Source organism: Polistes fuscatus, unplaced genomic scaffold, assembly GCF_010416935.1.
Source record: "Polistes fuscatus isolate 324 unplaced genomic scaffold, CU_Pfus_HIC Scaffold8, whole genome shotgun sequence".
Lineage (NCBI taxonomy): Eukaryota > Metazoa > Arthropoda > Insecta > Hymenoptera > Vespidae > Polistes > Polistes fuscatus.
Genome location: NW_025113162.1, coordinates 4,121,255 through 4,140,528, shown reverse-complemented (window position 1 = coordinate 4,140,528; position 19,274 = coordinate 4,121,255). Strand labels below are relative to the sequence as shown.

At 34.5% G+C, this 19,274-nt stretch overlaps 1 protein-coding gene and 1 long non-coding RNA gene across 3 annotated transcripts in view; one reads left to right on the top strand and one right to left on the bottom strand.

Annotated features, from left to right (window-relative positions):
• Window positions 1–19,195, top strand: part of LOC122524678 — a 38,019-nt gene extending 18,824 nt beyond the window's left edge. The window contains exons 2-7 of one of the 2 annotated variants that reach the window (XM_043647056.1): window positions 1,329–1,401; window positions 4,778–5,013; window positions 14,075–14,366; window positions 15,636–15,854; window positions 16,016–18,070; window positions 18,156–18,246. In XM_043647056.1, coding sequence (XP_043502991.1) covers window positions 1,329–1,401; window positions 4,778–5,013; window positions 14,075–14,366; window positions 15,636–15,854; window positions 16,016–18,070; window positions 18,156–18,194 — 2,914 coding nt within the window. In that variant the 3' untranslated portion in view covers window positions 18,195–18,246. Of the gene's footprint in view, window positions 1–1,328; window positions 1,402–4,777; window positions 5,014–14,074; window positions 14,367–15,635; window positions 15,855–16,015 lie in introns of both variants that reach the window. The other variant, XM_043647055.1, reaches the window with a different exon arrangement.
• Window positions 11,167–13,171, bottom strand: LOC122524682. The gene is made up of 2 exons (XR_006305600.1): window positions 12,899–13,171; window positions 11,167–12,232 (listed from the first exon to the last, which is right to left on the bottom strand). It is a non-coding gene; the product is annotated as an uncharacterized LOC122524682 (long non-coding RNA).
• Window positions 19,196–19,274: the final 79 nt, after the last annotated feature.

Below are 19,274 nucleotides of genomic sequence, written 5' to 3'. Positions count from 1 at the left end.
CGCTTCGTGTAAATCCGAGTACCTCTTCCGAGAGGTAACAACTTTTTCAATTATTGATGCATCAAATAAGTAATTTGTTGAGCGCATACAAATTATACAAAAAAAGAACTATATATGAATTGCTTCTTTCACCTCAATCGTTGAGCAATTTATGAAAATCTTTCAGAAGGTTATTATAGTTTTTTTGGGTTTTATTATTACTGTAGATTTCTTAGATTCACAACTAATCCGTGTAAACCTCGAACATTTATCAAAATATTTCAATCTTTGATAACGTAAAAACTTTCGTCAAAATTCATTCGAAGAATAATTGTAATAGTTAGATTAAATTGTTACATGATTATTTCCGTTTTTATAATCTTATCTATTTCGTATATCTCGATTAACGAGTCTCTCTCGAGAAGAAGAAGAAGAAAGAGTATCCTGTCAAGTAAGCATCAAGTTGGCAAGAAAATTTTCTAATAACGAGAGATTCGCAGAACTCACTTATAGGAAGTATCTTCGTAAGTCAAGCGTAATTAAAGTAGTCGCAATCCTTCTGACTACTTACAATCGTATAAGACTCGCGCTTATGGTTGGAACGGACTAGGCAAAGGTACCGTTTGAAAATTCCACGATGGAAACTCCGAAGGCGGTCTCTGGTCGCCTTCCATCCGTTCGAATGAGAATAAGAGGAACTTCAAACGTAACATTCATCATCGATTCTTTCTGCAAAGAGTCGAGGGAGTCCACGCGAAATCGATTCATCCGCCACGTCTCGCCAAGTACCTCGTCTTTAAATCAACCGTTAAGCGTGGAATTGCACACGAACAGACAAACGTAATCGTGCAAAGAATAAAACAACTGTTACGAACGGAGCAAGAAGTTCGATTAAATATCTCGGCTATCGATCTATCAATAGATCGATCGATAGATTCTCCTTCGACCTGCTCGCTATTTTATTATTTTTTCTTTTCTTACGTTATATCTTTTACAGAAGTATTTTCTATTCGAATCAGATTTTTCTATTAATTTTTTTTTACTAATGCGCGATCTATCGATATAAGCTCAACAAAAAAAGAAAGAAATAATTCTACTTAAGATAACGGGAGATCGATAGCTATTAATCCTATTAACATTTGACAGGATAAACAAATCTTAATAAGTTACTTATTAATTTGTTAACACTTGAATTAAATCAAAAGGAAAAGGGAAAAAGAAAAACTTGAATTTATTTCTTCGTATCTTATTTAGCCTGGCAAAAATGTTAATGAGATTTCAAAGAAATGCAAATGAGTTTAACGAAAGTTCCTCAACTGAGACCGACCGTGTTTCTGTTTCTGTTTCAGCGAGTCGGACATGGCGCCAAATGCAGAGGAAGAGTTGCTTGTGGTGAAGCCCTGGGGACCGCAAACAGAAAAGGTAAGAGAACTTCAAGGATTTCCACGCTATTTTACGTCTGCGAAGCACTTCTTTATTAAAACCGTTACGCGTACGTGAGCTTGAATTTATGCGATTAAATTATATCAAATTATGGTAGGCATTTCATTTCTAATTATAACACGAAGCCTAGTTTTTTTTTATATTAGCATTAATTATTTTATCTCAAACAAAAAGTAATCAACTTTAATTCATCGTAAAATCTAATTGTGCGCGTGTGTATGTGTGTTTGCATTTATGAAAATATTTTGATTAATTTATTATACCAATAAAATATATTATTTCTTCTAATATTTTCATTAATACGAGTTGTCCAAGCGAATAATCAATTGGTTTAAACATTTTCAAAAACGTCAAATCACTTTAGTTCACGTATGGCTAACCAAGGAGAAAAAGAATTAAGTTTGATAGCACAAAACGCTTGTTCCACGCACGGTGTCCCGACGTGACAGGATATTTTAAATTAGCATACTTCTCTCTTTTCCTCTCTTTTTCTCTATCTCTTATTTCTTTTTTCCTTTTTCTACTTTAAGACATATACATATATAGAAAGAGATAAAGAGAAAATCCGCACGGTAAAGCGTCCTTCAGTCACTTCCTTTTATTCCTTTCAATACACCGTGAGAATTCCATTACGAGAAGGACTCGGACTCGACGTACGACAACGTGGAAAGTGACGATAAGAGACCAAAAAAAAGAATAACTATAAAAATTCTGATACAACTGTATACACAAAAAAAGAGAAAAAAAGGAAAATCATTTTCCGTTAATTTGCAATAATATATAATAATATTCTTTTTCAAGAAACCTTATTTTACATACTTTTAATTAACTTTCATTTGAAAATTTAACTTAATGAATAAACTGTTACATACGTATCGAAATGAAGTCATTGCATTTTTGTCGGTCCTATTAGTTATCCTTGACTTTATATTTCTTAATAACAAACATTTAGAGATATGAGATCCAGTTTTTCCCGATTAATGTGTTATGAGTTTGATTAATTCGTCCTCGTTTCAGACAAGTCATTGGGTACGAATGCAATTAATTTCTTTGAAGATAAAGAATCGATAATACTCGCACGATTAATCGTTCTCGATTTATAAAAGCGTTGCAAGGAGCAGTAATACTGTGGGCGCCTTAGTACCTACATCTTACAAAGTATCCTTCATTTATCGTTGAGCCAGATTTCTAATCTATCGATGGAATACTCGACCTAATAAGAATTTGATCGACGATGCGAATCTTAATGGATGATCCTTCATACTAGGACAGCTTGACCGTTGAACTAAGAAGAGGTTAAATAATTCTGTGATTCGAATTACGTTTCGTAGAACCATTGAAAATTTTTACGAGATATTTTTTTACGTCATCTTTTTTTTTTCCTTTCAAACTAACTTACGATTACCCTTAAACTATTTTTTCCTTTCTTATTTATAAATAACTTGATCGAGAGCAACTATACTGTTTATTTTATTTTCTACCTTCTCTTCGTTATATATATATATACACCAAGGAAGATTCATGAAACTTGGACTTTGTGGTCGCATCCAGCGTGTGAGGTTCTCGTGCGACGGGAAAGAAACGGTCGACCGCAAATAAGAAATCAAAGTGTATACCTACTTTGCAGAGACTACGTTTCCTGTCTTGTCCTTCTTCCCGCGTTAGTCTCGTAATTTTCGAAACTATGTAAAGGGGGATATATTACGTTATATACTTATTTGCCTTTAGTTATTTCAATTTACTCATGCACACGCGATCCTTTAAAAACTAAAAGTATATGGAAACTAGAACTACTGTCTGTTACCACGGTTTTTCGATTATTATTATTATTATTATTGTTATTATTGTTATTCAATTGAATAATAATGAACGAAAATGGTACGAAAAAACTGTAATAAATTGACGAGAATATTGACTTGATAGAAGTTCATAATAAAAAATAGAAAAAATAAATTAAAATAAAAAGCTTCGAGCATAGTACAATAACTCGAATGACCTTTTAATCGACTTAATAGCCAACATTGAACACCGATATATCGACGAGTTGTTGGTTCCCGCGAAATTGCTATGTAATCTTCTCATTAGTTGCTCCGGCTTTACTTCGTGTTTTCCACGGACCAGCGAATCTTGCTGAATCCAGGAGGATTGATTTCCTCTATTGCCTTTCGTCTTACCGATTAAGTTGAATAGAAATAAAGAGAGTGAGAGGGAGAGAGAAACAGAGAGAAAAAAATAAAAAGATCAAATAAACGCAAAAAAAAAAGTAGAAAGAAAAAGTAAAAATAGTAGAAGAAGCTTCGGTAGCACCTTGATGCACTCGATTCGTGTTCGGATCACGGGGAAACGCGATAATCACTATAATCCCATCGATTTATGCTTCGAAGCGCCGTAAAATTAGCCGTCGCTCTCCTCCCGATTGCCTCGGAGCCTTTTCGCATGAATATTTCATAGTTCGATGCGCCTGTAATTCGCGCGTACGCGAACTCGCGGACTAATTTAGAAATATTTTTAGAATGGCCATTGCGACGGATTTTCAAGGACGAATAACGGAGTTTATAAATTATCGAGAAAGATCTATCGTAAATTATTCGCATTAACGAGTTCTAGAAAGAAGACTGTTATAATGCAAAAAAATAAATTCGATTTATGCAGAACATTTGTGCAAGAATATAGTTTTCCTTGGTGTTCCGTAAATCTACTCTTACAGAAACGTTTATGTCAACTGCGGTGGACAAAATAAAAGTGACGATAGTCGATATAATAGCAAGGGAACTCTTTTTCTTTCTATTACATCTATAAAGTAAGTAAATAATTCATAAGAAAGGCACGTGAGTCAGGGAACTCGGTATATTCTAGATAGAAAAAGGTATCTCAACTATACTAGCAATATCATCGAAAGACACTCCAGTCACGCATCGCTCGAACGATCACCGACCAAAGAAAATCGATCGACTAACAATTTGTCCATCAATGTCCGCGAACTTTCAGCTTTTTCAACTATATGGTTCGAAAATTCAAATAGAAATACTTCCAGGAGTGTGTATTTTATCTTTTTTTATATATATAAGATACACATGGTGAATTGTCAACACATCAAATACGTCAGGGAAAGACCGAATATTTAGATTTATTCTTATACATTAATATTTCGGACATACACAAAGTGACCATGTGAATATTGACATTTTTTAATTTCGATCTTTCACGGAAACATATTTATCATAAATACGTCTTTCGCGTATCAGACATTTTGTATCCTTCGAATTTTTATTATCCTTCTCAAGTAGCTGTATTATTTATGAATTTTAAACGAAGACAATAGTTTTAAATTACATCTTTTTTGTTCTTTATCGAGGAACCTGGCTTGAGACCACCAACGTACAACGCCGAAGATTATGCGATCGCATTGAGACGATGGGGAAGACGACCTTTGAGCACTATTCAGGATTCACAAGATACCTTGCCTTCTACCACCAGCTCAAGTTCCGGCTATATTTCCGGAAGTGCAGGCGAAATGACGCTAAGACAATTTACATCCGTTAGCGAACTGTTAAACAAACTTAGAGCCGATCTTAGGCTTGCCTTTCCAAGGTTAGTATCATCGATTAATTTTATGAAATGTTAATAGTTAGTAATTTTATTATTACCCTGTAATAATTTCCTTTACTTTGTCTGAGAACAAAAAAAAAGAATTATCTTACGATCTTGCTAAACGAAAGAAATTATAAGTATTAACGTAATTTAATTAGTAACACGGAAGTATTCTCTACATAATTGACTAAAACTCATACGAATAATGACTTAAAACGCAAATTGCCTTTTCTAATGCCGAAGAAATTATATAGGTTATCTAACCGATCTATTAACAACGCTGGCAATCTATCATAACAAATAATTATCTCTACTGTCTACATTAAAATCGCATCGTATTATAAATTTGCACGAATATAAGGGAAATTAAACTTTCATTTGAAATGTTAGAATATTTGCAATCAATCAAAAAATATATATTTTTTATCATCGTTGAATTATACCTTCACAAACTCTATATATATATAAAAGAAACAAAGATATTAATTCATTTAAAAAATTACATTTGACTTTAAAGTTTCCTCAACCAGTGGACCTCCAAAAAAAAAGAAAATATATCTCTTCGTACCAGACAACATTTGTAAAAACATTTTTTCAATACGCTTCCTCGCGAAATAAATATTATATTTTAATATCAAAAGTTTAAAAAACTAACAACTTTACGTATCGAAATACTCGAGTAGCTTTTCAGACACACAATCGCGAGGATTATTTTAATTTCACAACAAAGTCAACAACGATGACATATATAATGCAAACTAACAAATATAAAAAAAAAAAGAAAAAAAAAACATTCTAATGCATGACCGATCGAAAATTGTCGAAGAGGAACGAGCGAGGTCCGTTAGGCGAAGAAATGATTAATAAAGACGATGCTATTACATCGTCCTATGTATATACATTATTTTTTGTTCTTTCCTTTTCTATTGAGAAGCATGTCTAGCCTGTGGCATTTAAGAGAATAAAGAAAGAGAAAAGAGATAAAGATAAAGAGAAAGAGGTATGACTCGTGCGCGGCGTCAGGTGTGAGAGAGAGAGGAAGGAGGAGGAGGAGGAGGGGGAAGAGGAGTGATAGAGAAAGAGAAAAGATCCTAGAGAATCCTTGGTCTTGTCGTTGGCGTGCGAGCAAGTGGACGCGTGGCCAATGTCCCACATAAACAAGCAATAATAATAACAATACTAATAAGAAGAAGAAGAAGAATAATAATAATAATAACTATAGAAAATACTCAGTTCGTCGATGCGAATAAGATAAGACTATTTTACCGAATAGATCGTGGATAAGCAAGCGACGATATTACGGTTAACTGCTCAACGGGAGCATAGTAGTAGAGATTGTATGCTGTGAATCGATGATCTCGAACGAGTCGCATCCTTGATACGATCTCTTGCATATGCGGAGAAATCCGTGACTTCATTCAAGGATCACGTTATAGTTTATAGAAGAGAGTCAGTCGAAGGTGCGGCACGTTCGAGAATTTAGATTATTTTTCTTTTGTTTTTATTTGTAAACTCCCACCATCCTATTTTCTTTGGATTATAAATACTTGAATTATATATAATATGTCTCTAAGTATATATATATATATATATATATTCATGCATGGATGCATGCATATATGTATTTATATGTCGTATCTAAACTGGTAATTTGACGTCGAAAAACGTGTTCTCCCGTCACGGTACCCGAACAGGATCTTTCCCGCTTTCCTTTATTCGTTAACGAAGGATTCGTCGGTTCATTATCGGAATAAGAAACGCACATTATACGTATGTATATACAGTATACTATATATATATATATCTATATAAATCTATGAACAAGCGATCTTACCAAGGATATATTTAATTCCGTATACTTCTTCCGTGTTAATTGTCTGCCAACCTAACATCTACTAATACATTTCTCCTCCCCTATATTTGACTTTACAACTTCTACCCAGGATATCACACACAATAATCTTTTATTTTATACATTTTTTTAAAATTCTATTACTATTATCATTGGAATATGCAAACGAATCTTTGATTAAACATCAATTGACGTGATACGATATATCTTAATACTTTCTATCACCATTTAATAATAAGCGGAGACATTTGTTTTAATTCGTGTAAATAATTGAATAAAGTTTAATGAATTATTATTTTCTTTTTTTTTTGTTTTAAATTGTAAAAATGTAACTAACGTACAATGTATACTATGCGTCTACACGTACGCAACTATCAACGAAGAGGATGAATAAGAAGATGAAGAGGAAAATGGAGAAGAAGTAGAAGAAGAGAAGGAGGAAGAGCAGGGTGGGGAGGGGGGAGGGGGAGGAGGAATAAGAAGTGGATAGAGGATAGCTCGTCGACCGGGCACCGAACCCGTGATACACACTACGATGCTTCCGCTTCGCGTAACAGCGAACGCATAACCGCTTCCTAGTTTAATGAAAAAGAAACGGGAAAATCCGCGTGGTTTTCCACGCGAACTTCAATCCATTTTCTTCTTTCTTCTACCGCTGAAACTTTGTTTCTGATCGCGTGTAGTTAAGATAGAAAATAGCCGGTTACTTTCCTTCGTGATTTTCTCACTAACGTGTGTAAACACGTTACTTATAAGAAATATAATAATGAATTATACAAATCAAATACAACGCAATCGAATAATAATGTGTAGAATTAAAAAAAAACAACCCCTATTCTTATATTTTTTCTACAAGTTTTCATTATATTATTATGTTTATCTGTTTTCTCTCTTTGTTTTTTTTTGTCAACAAATATTGTAATTAAAATTTGTCTTATAACTCTTTATATTATTTAATTAATTAATAAACATTGATAAGACTAATCAATAGGAAAAAATTTTAGTAAAAATTATACGAAATATTTAATAATAGAAAATATATCAAAGTTTGTCGGAGATCATTATTTAAGAAAACATTGGAAAGTATATTATAGTGTAATGGATTAAATTATTTAATTTCTAAAATGAATGTATCGACTCGACTGTCGACATTATCACTCAATAATATCAAATAATTTAACGAGAAATCGAAAATTAAACGCATTTAAAATATACGAGTATAATTTTGAACAATTAATTGTACAGAAAGAAAGAAGGGTACGTACTTACGAAAATGTCGTGTAAGACTAAGAATATTTTTCTTGATCATGATCAAAGACAATTGCCGATTCCTACCAATTTTGTTAACGTTCTTGCACGGAAATGAATTTTTTGAAACTGTAACAAACAGACACAGTCGAATGGTTATTTCAATGCCGGATTTAATCTAATTAGCTATATAATGTTAATGCTTTCAGTTTGTAAATCATAAATTTACTTTCATATACTTTTATATACATTGTGTTAAGTAACTGATGATACAAGCAAACAGAGGATAATTCTGCATGAAAAGCTAATTGTAAGTTAAAAATGTAGAATAAAAATTTCTTCATACGATACTTTGTTTTTGAGATAAATGAATTTGAAAATATTTGTCGTGAGAATTATTCTTCTCTTCTCGCTTATACCACCAGTTACAGCACACCCTGTAAAAAACTCCGAATATAAGATACACATAAAGTGAGATATGATCAAAAATTTAATCTATCATAAATCATATATGCTTATATATAAATATAACGATATGCAAGATTAATAATAAGATATAACGATTTGAAATAAATTTTTGTCTTCTTGTTAAAAAAAAAAAAAAATAAAAAAAAACATCAGGATGAATAAGAGAATAACATAATAGCATAGTATTTACATGGTAAAAGGGAAAAGATAGAAACTTCCTTTCGTTTTCTTTCTTCATTCAACGACATCGTGGATCGTTGTCACGTGAATTTTAGGGTGTGTCCATCTCTTGAAAGAAGTAATAAGGGCTGATCGGTATTCACAACGCGTTCGCCACAAGACATTCTTACGTGCACTTCGTAGTCTGCATAATGCAGGACGCAGTATAATGCACCCATTGCCAGACGGAAACTCGCGCGACACGTTCCGCGTCGCGGGGAAGGCATACTTTTCGATAAACGGCCACTCGTTCTCCTTGGAACGAATGCTTTCTTTGTTCCTCACCGACGTCGCACAGAATAATAAACCGTCGTCCACTTCGTTCGCCTTTCTTGCTCTCACGAAAGACATTCAGAAAAAGAAAAAAAAAGCAATCTGAAAGGTTATGATTTTTCAGAAAAAATTTTGAATAATTACATGACAAATTTATGCGTTTTAATCAATGGTAATAAATTTAAATCGATTACAGCAAATATACGTGCCTGGCAATTATGACACTGGATTAATTGAACAGATATTTTTTTTTTAAATAAATCGTATATAATGTTTGTGTATTAAAATTATTTATTATACATTGTAAAATATAATTGATATAATCCATTGTTATAATTACAGAACAACATATATCGAATCATTGTCGATTCAATTGTGATTAAATATCAATTTCGATTTTGTTTCGCATTCCTATTGAACTGTAATGTGCATTTGTAATTGATAACAGTTATCATTGACAAAGGTAATAAAAAAGAAATATAAGGAAGAAGATCGGATATCCAAGCCTTGAATCCTGAGGCGTCGGAATATTTTGTACGCGTAGTCGAGGTATCACGACACCTCGACCATTATGCATAATACGCGGGGTAACATAATGCGGCCATTGTTAGAAAAGGGAAGAACGGTCTTTCTGTGTGTATCGGTTTATCTCGTTGTGTGCCACTAAATACGAGTTGAGCTCCTCAGGAACAAGTTATACACGGCCCGTTTAATACTCATTTGCATGCATTCTATTGTACAACGGCGCTTATACGCTATATTTATGCAGTCCTCGTATATACATAGAAAGACGAACAAACTTTCAATTCCAATTTACATATATGTGTTCATGTTATATTATTTAGAAGAAGTAAATAGTTACTTAGCTAGTCCTTTCATTTCCATTTGAACTTATTTTTATTCTTTTTTATAAATATTCTTTGCGATTATTTTATAAATATAAGATGATGTTTCTAAATAAACGATTTCGTTAATTCTCATTTTTTATTTATACGTTCGTTATCAAGCGTCACGTATATTGTGACGTAAAGTTTATCAAATAAATAATATATCTATAGTCCGATGTTACTTATATGTGATATTTACATAGAATACTTTATGAATTTATAACCCTTTATACTCGGGACTTAATTTCGTTCTTTATTGACGAAAAATCAAACTCATCTTCACTTGAACTGATTCTTACTTCGTATTCCATACTTATTTAAGCTTCGTAATTTTGAAAATAATATTCCTATTGCCACGACTGTCGAGTTCAAACTAACGTTGAACATGCATATATAACAAAGTACGTAAATGACGTATTTAAGATTAAAAATTGACAGTTTTTTTGCACGTATGTACTGTTAAGGCATTCACAAAGCAGTATTACCTAAATAAAACCTAAATAAACATCGTTATCGCTCGAATTATCGTATTAAACCGAATGGTGACCGGGAATAATCTCTCGAGTTGCCGCATCAAATCAAGTGATGACCGAGAGTAACCTCTCAAGTGCAAAGGGTTAATTTATATTTTATATATTTATATAAATTAATATTTACAACAGATAGCTTAATACAACTACAAGTAACCACGGTCTGTGGCAATTTTTTCAACTAGACCGTGATAGCGAACGCGTTAAGATAAAAGGTGATTACTGGATACATCAAAAAGCCATTGAACGAAGAAATTGTTTCCTTTTTTTTATCTTATTCTTAACTAACTGAAAAAATAAAAAACAGAAAATATCGTCAGACTGCAATAAACAAAAGAAAGTCGAAGATAGGGGCGATCGTTAAACGACGAGTTTAACTCTTCCTGCTTCTTCGAAGATCCTGTCGGACGAGGAGTTAATGAAGCTATTGTCCGCGACGTCCGTTCGTCGGACGAACGCGACGAGTAATTGGCAAAAGATATCGGCAAGCAGCCAGCCCTTCTCATCTTCCTCATTCTTCCCCCTCTTGATCCTTTTTTTTTTCTTCTACTCTTGACTCTTCTTCCTCTTGCCATCTTGTTAGCCGAAAAAACTCACGGCTCGATTCTTGACAGCTCTTGATCTATGGTTCCTACGTATTACCGTTTCTGTCCTGCTCTTATTTCCTCCTCCTTTCCTCAACACGTCAACAACAACCACTTGGGGTCTTTCGACTCATGCTCAAACTTGCACAACATTTCTTCCTACCATAAATGGCTAACCAAAGACGTACGAATTCTGGCTCTCGTTGTTCCACCTTGTTCGACCCACGATCTCTCGAAGGCATGCAAAAGCCTTCCTCTCGTTTGCTTACCAAAACTGGTAGACAACCATTTTGCAATCGTCCTATTTTTATTTATGTTTAATATTTCATTATTTGAGTTTATGATATGGAGATATGTTATTTTTCTTTTTTCTATACCATGCGAATATTCTATTTGTTTATTATTTATAGTATAATAATGCAACAAGTACGATATGTGAAAGTTGAAATTTATTCGTAATCTTGTCGTCGACTCATCGTTTTTATATGGATTAGATAGCAAACGAATTTGTTAATGCCTTTCATATCTGTTCCTTTTACTTCGATTTCGAAAGGTAATTTGTAAATGGACTTTTGTTATATACTTGTTATTCAGAAAGTTCGTAGACTTAGATCGTAAGAACGTAAATTATTGACTTAAGATAACGAGTATTAAATCGACGATTACTAAACATCAACTTACTCGAAACGATCATTACAAAATTCAAGTGAATAGGCAAACATCCTGTCGTAATTGTTTTAACATGAATATTCGAGAGAAATCGTTCGAACGTCAGCAACCAAATATGTTGACAGATTGATTGTCAAAAGAAAATTATTAAATGTACGAACACATAAGTGATCATCCAAATATGAACTTCGGAGTGTTGGTTTTCGTAGATATAGCCTTGAGAAAGTAACAGCCCTTTTAGTTTCTTCGTTGAGTTGAAATTAATAATAATTAACTCTAGCTGTCGACGAGCTCGTCAAGACCAAGTTCTCCGGTAAAGTGACAAACAATTTTATTGTACGTTCCATTCTCACGGTGAATTCTCAGTAAAGAAGTTCTTTAAAGTTGACTAAAACGTAGCTGCGACGAAGAGCCGAGTTTGCTTCCACCTTTTCCCGTGAGCCGTTACGTCGAGTATTAATGGTGCAATTAAGAAAACGACTTAGGAACCTAGAGAAAAAAGACCAACGCGAATTATGTTTACGGGAATTTATCCTAGGATCATGGAAAAACGGAACATCCTTTAACGCGAGAATAAACTTCAAAATTCATCGAATGTCTTCATATTTATAACCATTAACGTCGGGTTCATTTAAGATCTGTTTTTATTTTAAATTAGATTAGTTCAGGAATAGGTATTAGCGAAGCGACATTTACGATTGGAAAAAAGATAATCTCATTTTTATGACATAAGCGATAAAACGCTTCTATTTTATCCATCTTGGAAAATACATATTGTTTTTATGTAATACAATTAACGGCACGAAAGGGGATCATTCTAACGTTCGCATATCGATTTAATCGATCATAAATTGATATAAGATTTAATTATACCACTGTGTATATTACTTTTTGTTTGAAGTTATAATAGAAAAGTAATTATGAAATGAAACTGTTAGATCAATGAACATCGTCTAGATCATGAAATGATCTTCGAGAAGATGTTGAAGACACTTTCGGAGAAAAACGTTTAAATCTTTAGACGATTTCTGTTACCCCCTTTGGGTAAGGTAATATACTGAAATTACGGGTGTCAGGATAATTAGTTAAGAATAAATGATCGGTAATTTTGTATCCTTGGGTAACACCTGTGATGGTGGTATCCCTTCTTGGTACCTCTCAAACTCTTCTTCCATAGACCGTGTTGACTTGTCACCGTGCGACAGCTGCATCGAGCGTTTCCTCTTCGTCCTTGCACCTGTCTCCCCTAGGGCCATTACGCACGAACGTGCAGCTTGCGGATGTCCGTAGAGGGAAATCACTTCGTACTCCTCTTCTTCTTCTTTTTCATCTGCTTTTTCTTCTTCATCATCGTTCTCTTGTATTCTTCTAACGTTCTTCTAAAGATCGCCAGGATGATTCATACGCTTCCTCGCGTACCATGTTGTTCGAATAGAAACAAAGAAAAGAAGATAAATAAATAACGACAAAAGAGAAACGAAACTCGAGCATAAACCTTAGGAAAAGAAATTGCAATCGCAGTGACGTTATTGGCAAGCGTTGTTGGAAGAGGGAGAGAGTAAATAAAAAAAAAAGAGAGACAGAGAGAGAGAGAGAGAGAGAGTGAGAGAGTAGAATAGAAAGGTAACAAACACGAAAGTATATTATTTATTTCGACTTCTATTTGCCGATCGTCCGCGCCATTAAGTCGTAGAATTTATCGTTCTCTTAATCTGCGCCTATATTTTACAATGGCCGATATTATCGAGAGGAAAAACGTATTGCCACGTTACGAGATATTTCAAAGGTTCTCCACGGGTTGCAAGGATTTTCTACGTTAATCCTGTTGCCTTCTTCTCCTCTCTCTCTCTCTGTCTCTTTTTCTCCCTTCACTACTTTATTTTTGTTGTTGTTAGCGAACGAAACAGCCACCCTTTCCCTTTCCTGCTCCCGCCAATCCTCTCCCGGTGACAAACCGATCGCATAAAATAGCTTGCCATAAACTTCATTTGCATAAGCCGGCTTGTCGCTATGCACGAACCAAGTCTCCATAGTCGCAAACGAAGTATATGAACGAATGATGGTTGAAAAAAGAAAAAATGTAAAAAAGAAACAAATGCAAAAGATATTTCGGTGAAGATAATCCCTGTCAGTGCGTGACAATATAAATACCATATTCTTACTTTGACGCGTTTGAGAAAAAATAACGAAAAGAAGTATATTAAAAAAAAAAAATAAAAATGTGATATGTTAATCAGAAAGGAAATAATCTGTCTCATTGTCAAAATCTCTCAATAAACTATTGTTCAAATATAAAATAATAATACATCGTTCGTGTATTTCGATTTTCAGTTTCGTTCAAGAATTTGCCTCGCCACCGGCAGATGGGATAACTTTGTTATTGGAGACTCTCCGTGGAGTACAGCTGGCTCAAAGTTCACCACCAACATCCGGACAGGTCGGGCCAAGGGTCGGTACCAGAAGGGCTGCTTTGGATGAGTTGGGATGCGTTGAGTGTTTGGCCGCCTGCGGTGAAAGATGCGCTGATGCACCGCGGCTACTGGTGCAAGCTCAACCTGGACTTCTTGCTCTGGCGGTCTGTCTGACGAGCAGTCTGAACCGGTCTCGAGTTCTGGCTCTTCAGGTAACAATCGTACTCACCATCTTTTACGCTCCTACTCGAGGCTTACCGTTATTTTAAAAACAGCTGGCCGACGCGATAATCTCTTACAAACGCGAGAGTCTATCCACGTAAACATGCCTTTGAATGATCCTTAATCCTAGAAAAATAAAAATTAAAATCGAGTGCTCAATCATTTCACACTTAACGTTCTACCTTGGTGATCTCTCTTATCCCATTTGTTGCTTATTCTTGGAATTGAAAGAGGATTTCTCGTTAGGAATCAAAATATCCTTATTCGAAAATACACATTTTACCGTTAACATACTTTCTGTCATAATTTCATATATAATTTGTCGCAATTAATTCGAAATTTTGTTTACGCTTGTTAATGCAATCAAAACCAACCGTAGGTATAAATTACATTTATCCTCATTTCTTAAACCTATAATCTCAGGAACAGATTAACCATTCATCGTGAACACAGCTACGTTACGTGGATATATTTCGGTAAAGTAAGAAAAGAATTTGTTTGAACGTTATAAGGATCCCGATAATTCATTGAACTCGTATAAAGAAGCTATTATAAAATGGGAACAAGCTTTTTTACTCGGTATAAATTTAATCCCATCCAATTAAAATCATCTTCGATTAATTCATTTTTGACTTGACCCATTGAGCCACTCGTAAACACGAATTTTAGGTAACGAAAGGAACCCTTTACTCGATCGAATTCCGTTATTTGAAGAATATATACCTTCAACGGCAAAACCAGTTTTTATCATTTCCACCGCCAAACGTTATTCGGTCGAACGCAACGGTTTCATTTGCAAGCGTTTATACAACCGTCGACCGTGTCTTCTCTTCTTCTTTTTCTTTATTTTCTTATATACCACACTGCGTATCTTTACTTCAGGAAGTACCTACGTACTCGTTAACCATGGCCAAGCGGAGCATTCCAGTGCTTATCACAACTTAACTAAATGAAGCAAGTAATCGTTCGTGCGACAGGTTTCTAATCACTTGTTAAAGGATACAGAGTAGTTGTGATTAGAATATATAAGATCAGCGATAATAAGAATGAAGATGGGCAGAAATATTGTAATAACTGCACTTTAGACTTTGGTATATAAAAAATAAATTACCGAAAAATATATATATATTTAAGAGATTTTCAATAGTTGTAAAAGATAATTGTATAAAATGTAGTAATTGAAACTAACGTTTATTTGACAACTTAAGATGTTTATGGTTTATCAAGAAAAAGAGGAAAGAAATTAATCGAATTTACAGTTGCTGACGAAGGTATGTCAGACTGCAGGTGGACACGCCGCAGTTTCCGAAGCTGTTTCCACGTTGAGGCTAAAATACGGCGAAGGTGGAAGGTTCAGATTTTTGGCTGGCGCACTTCTAGCTCCCAGAGCTGCCATTGCTCTGAGAGTGGCAGGAGTATCCTTCTTGAATGCCTTTTTAAAGTCAGCACCTCGTACGCAAACGAGATTATACATTCAGGTAAGAATAATAGAATGTTTATTTATAGAAACTGAAAAACGAACGAACAACGTACGATAAATCATTAAACATTAATAGATAACAGTTTGTGAAAAAAATGATATTTGTTTATCTTCATTGACTGATAAAATGTACATATTTAAATGAAAATCATTTTGTAGGCGGAGGCCTGCGAAGCTGGACTAGAGCCGCAGGTACTCCAAGAATGGTTGAGAGAATCCGACGGTCGAGAGGAAGATACATTGACTGATCTTTTACGAAAGGAAGTCCAAAAATGGGCACAAAATTGTGTCGATGTTGATGCCCTTCAACGAAGGGTTCTACGTGCCGAAGAGACTTGTAGAATTTTAAGCAAGAAGGTCTCTGCTTTACAAAATCAACTCGAGAAGTTACAAGTAGAAAAGCTCAACAATTACAATGCTGAGAATCGTGATAATATGTCTAGCGGGACGATTCTAGGAATTAATAAGACGCAAAAGGTATCGTCGAATGCGGAAGACGAAGGTATCAGTTCATCGGAAAGATCGAGCAGTCCAGAAGACATAAAGCATCAATCTCAGAACGATCACCAGAAGATCACGGCAATTCAAGACAACGATCAGGAAACGACGATTGATGACGTTATTGAAGAACTTAGGATCATCGTGAAGGATGCCGAGGAAGAGTTCAGCGACAAGAATCAAGAAAGATCTACAGAATTAGATTCGAACGATCCTGCTTTCGTAAAAAATTCTCTCTTCAGACCAAATTCAAAACTTTCTTATGATAATTCGGAAGTCTGTTTGTACGAGCAAGTCTCAAAACGAGAACAACAAATTGAACGAAAGATATTCAATTCAAAAACTGCTTCGAATAATGTCTTACAAAGTTGTCAGGAGAAAGGTGAACAAGTGACTTATTTTGGTAACGATCGTGATTACAGCGATAATTCGAGTGTCACTAGAAGACTAAGCTCGGATGGATCACGAAGGATCTCGAAATCTTCGTTGGAGGGTAGCGTCAAGATAGTCGTCAAGGGACCGGATGTCGAGGATGCTATAGTTCCGACCATTCTTCATCCGCAACCACCGCGAAGAACACCACCGTGTTTATCGGCACTAATGGCGGTGAGACACTGTAATTTTGCCGATCACAATGAACCTTACAACTCTCACGACGAGGAACTCGAGGAGGAAACTTTAGGCGACGGCAGTGATTCTTTGTTAAGTGCTTCTAGATTGAAGTACAACGAGAAAAATCAATCCTATGAGGAACACATCAGAGAGACCGCTGTCGTTGAACATTTTCAAAAGAGATCTACGACTGGTATGTTGTCTAACAACATTGCCGATAAGAGTGCCAAATTCAGGAAAAGTTTCGATGATCTTCATCATTTTGGAAATAATAAAAATAATTTAGAAGGAAAAACCATAAGAAATTATGAACCTTCTATTTCATCTAAAGCACGAGTACAAGCTGAAAGTGGATCGATTAAACAGGTAGACGCGTATAGGCAATATGAAACGTCTTCTAAAGTATTGGATTTCTCAAAGCATCAAACGGATCGTCAATCTTCCGTTCATCGACATGGTTCTAAGTATAAGAGTGAGGTAGAAAAGAGGAAGCTTTTACGCCGATCAACCAGTCATGATTATCTAGATTCGAATACGTCGACGCCTCGTTCGAGAAGATCGACAGGAAGTCGAGTGGAATGTCGTATTAGAAAATTCGAAAGCTTAAACTCATTCGATGAACATCGTAGCCTTCAGAATTACGGAGGACCTGGCAGTACGGATAATCTGAACAAGGAACATCGTTCAATCACAGAAGATTTCTCCAAGTCCAAAATGCGAAGATCTGAATCCTTTCATCACGTATCCCATATCGCTAGAAAAGATCAATGTTCTTCGAGAGGCGGAAGCGACAGTGGTTTGATTTATATTACGGATTATAATCTCGATCCACTAGTAACTCGAAGACCACGTTCTATAGAAGCACCCAAGTCACCCAACTTGCTTACAAAATCGTTGGATAGAATCGACGAAGGGTTAGATTCAATGGTTAATATCGTTATAACGGAAGAGAAGAACGAGTGGAATGCAAATAGACATCAACTGAAGTCGAATAACATTCGCAATGATAAACAATCGATAAAAGTTAAATCCAACAAATTGGATAATTCGAAAAGTAATTATGCGGATCGTGAAAAGCAAAAAGCTAGGAGAGAGGAATCAATGGTAAGAAACAAGCATTTATTAAATGATGAATTTTATAATTGTCACATAAACAATAAACAATTAAGGAATGATGAATTGTATGAAGAACAGAAAAATCGCCAATGGAATTATCAAAAGGAATTAGAATTAGCAAGGAGGGATAATGAAATGAATTCTGAAACTACACCCATGGGATTATCAAAAACCGAATCCAAACATAATTCATTTGGGCAAAACAAATCTATCGTCAATAGGTTTTCAAATAAATCAAATGATTCTGGTATTTTCGCTGGGAGAACCTATGACACTTTTGGACTTGGCAAAAATCGATTCAACGCAGGGAAGTATTCGGGCGATCAACGCGTTAAAGATAATCCATTGGCAAGACGAAATACCACTTCATCTGTAATTGGTAAACGTGGTAAGGTTACTGATGTTGTTTCAGGTCTATATTGAAACCATGAGATCGATATTTTCATCAAATTTATCAAATTTAAGTAACGATTGCATCGTATCGCTGAGAAAATATTGTTTAATCGACAAAAAGAGACTAATATATTTTTTATACTACTTATTATTAAAATTTGTAATGAACTTAACAAATCCTTGTGCAATATTTACAAATGTTCGCAGTATCGCTTAGAAATTAATTTATATTTATAAGCATTACAAAATTATGTGTATTCACATAAGATGATTATGGCGGTGATGGAGGGATCTCTTAAATGCATTGTGCAATATTTTGCTCTCATTGCAATCGCGTGTGCGGGCAGTCATGATATAATTACAACAAAGGCTGTATCTTATGCATATTTAAGCAAAAATGTAAATAACAGCTTGCGAGAAAATATAATATTTGAACATCTCATTTCAATAACTAAACGAGTTTCGAGAGGATTATATAGGATTCCGCGAAATTATTAAATAAAATGGCCAATTATTTCGTTAATATGCTACTGTAACTTTGCTTTTAATTTATTAAATTTGCATTATTTAATGTAAAGAGGATAAATCTCATAATTATTTGCAATTAATGAAAGAATAACATTATAACTGTAATATCAAACACTCTCACGATTTGTATATTCTATAATACTTTCTATACATGTAAGTTGACTTATTTAATATACATTTATTTGAACGTTATAATGTTCTATTAAGTTTCGTACAAATCACAAATAAGAAGGAGCGAGGGTGTAATTACTTTAATAACAACATAATATAT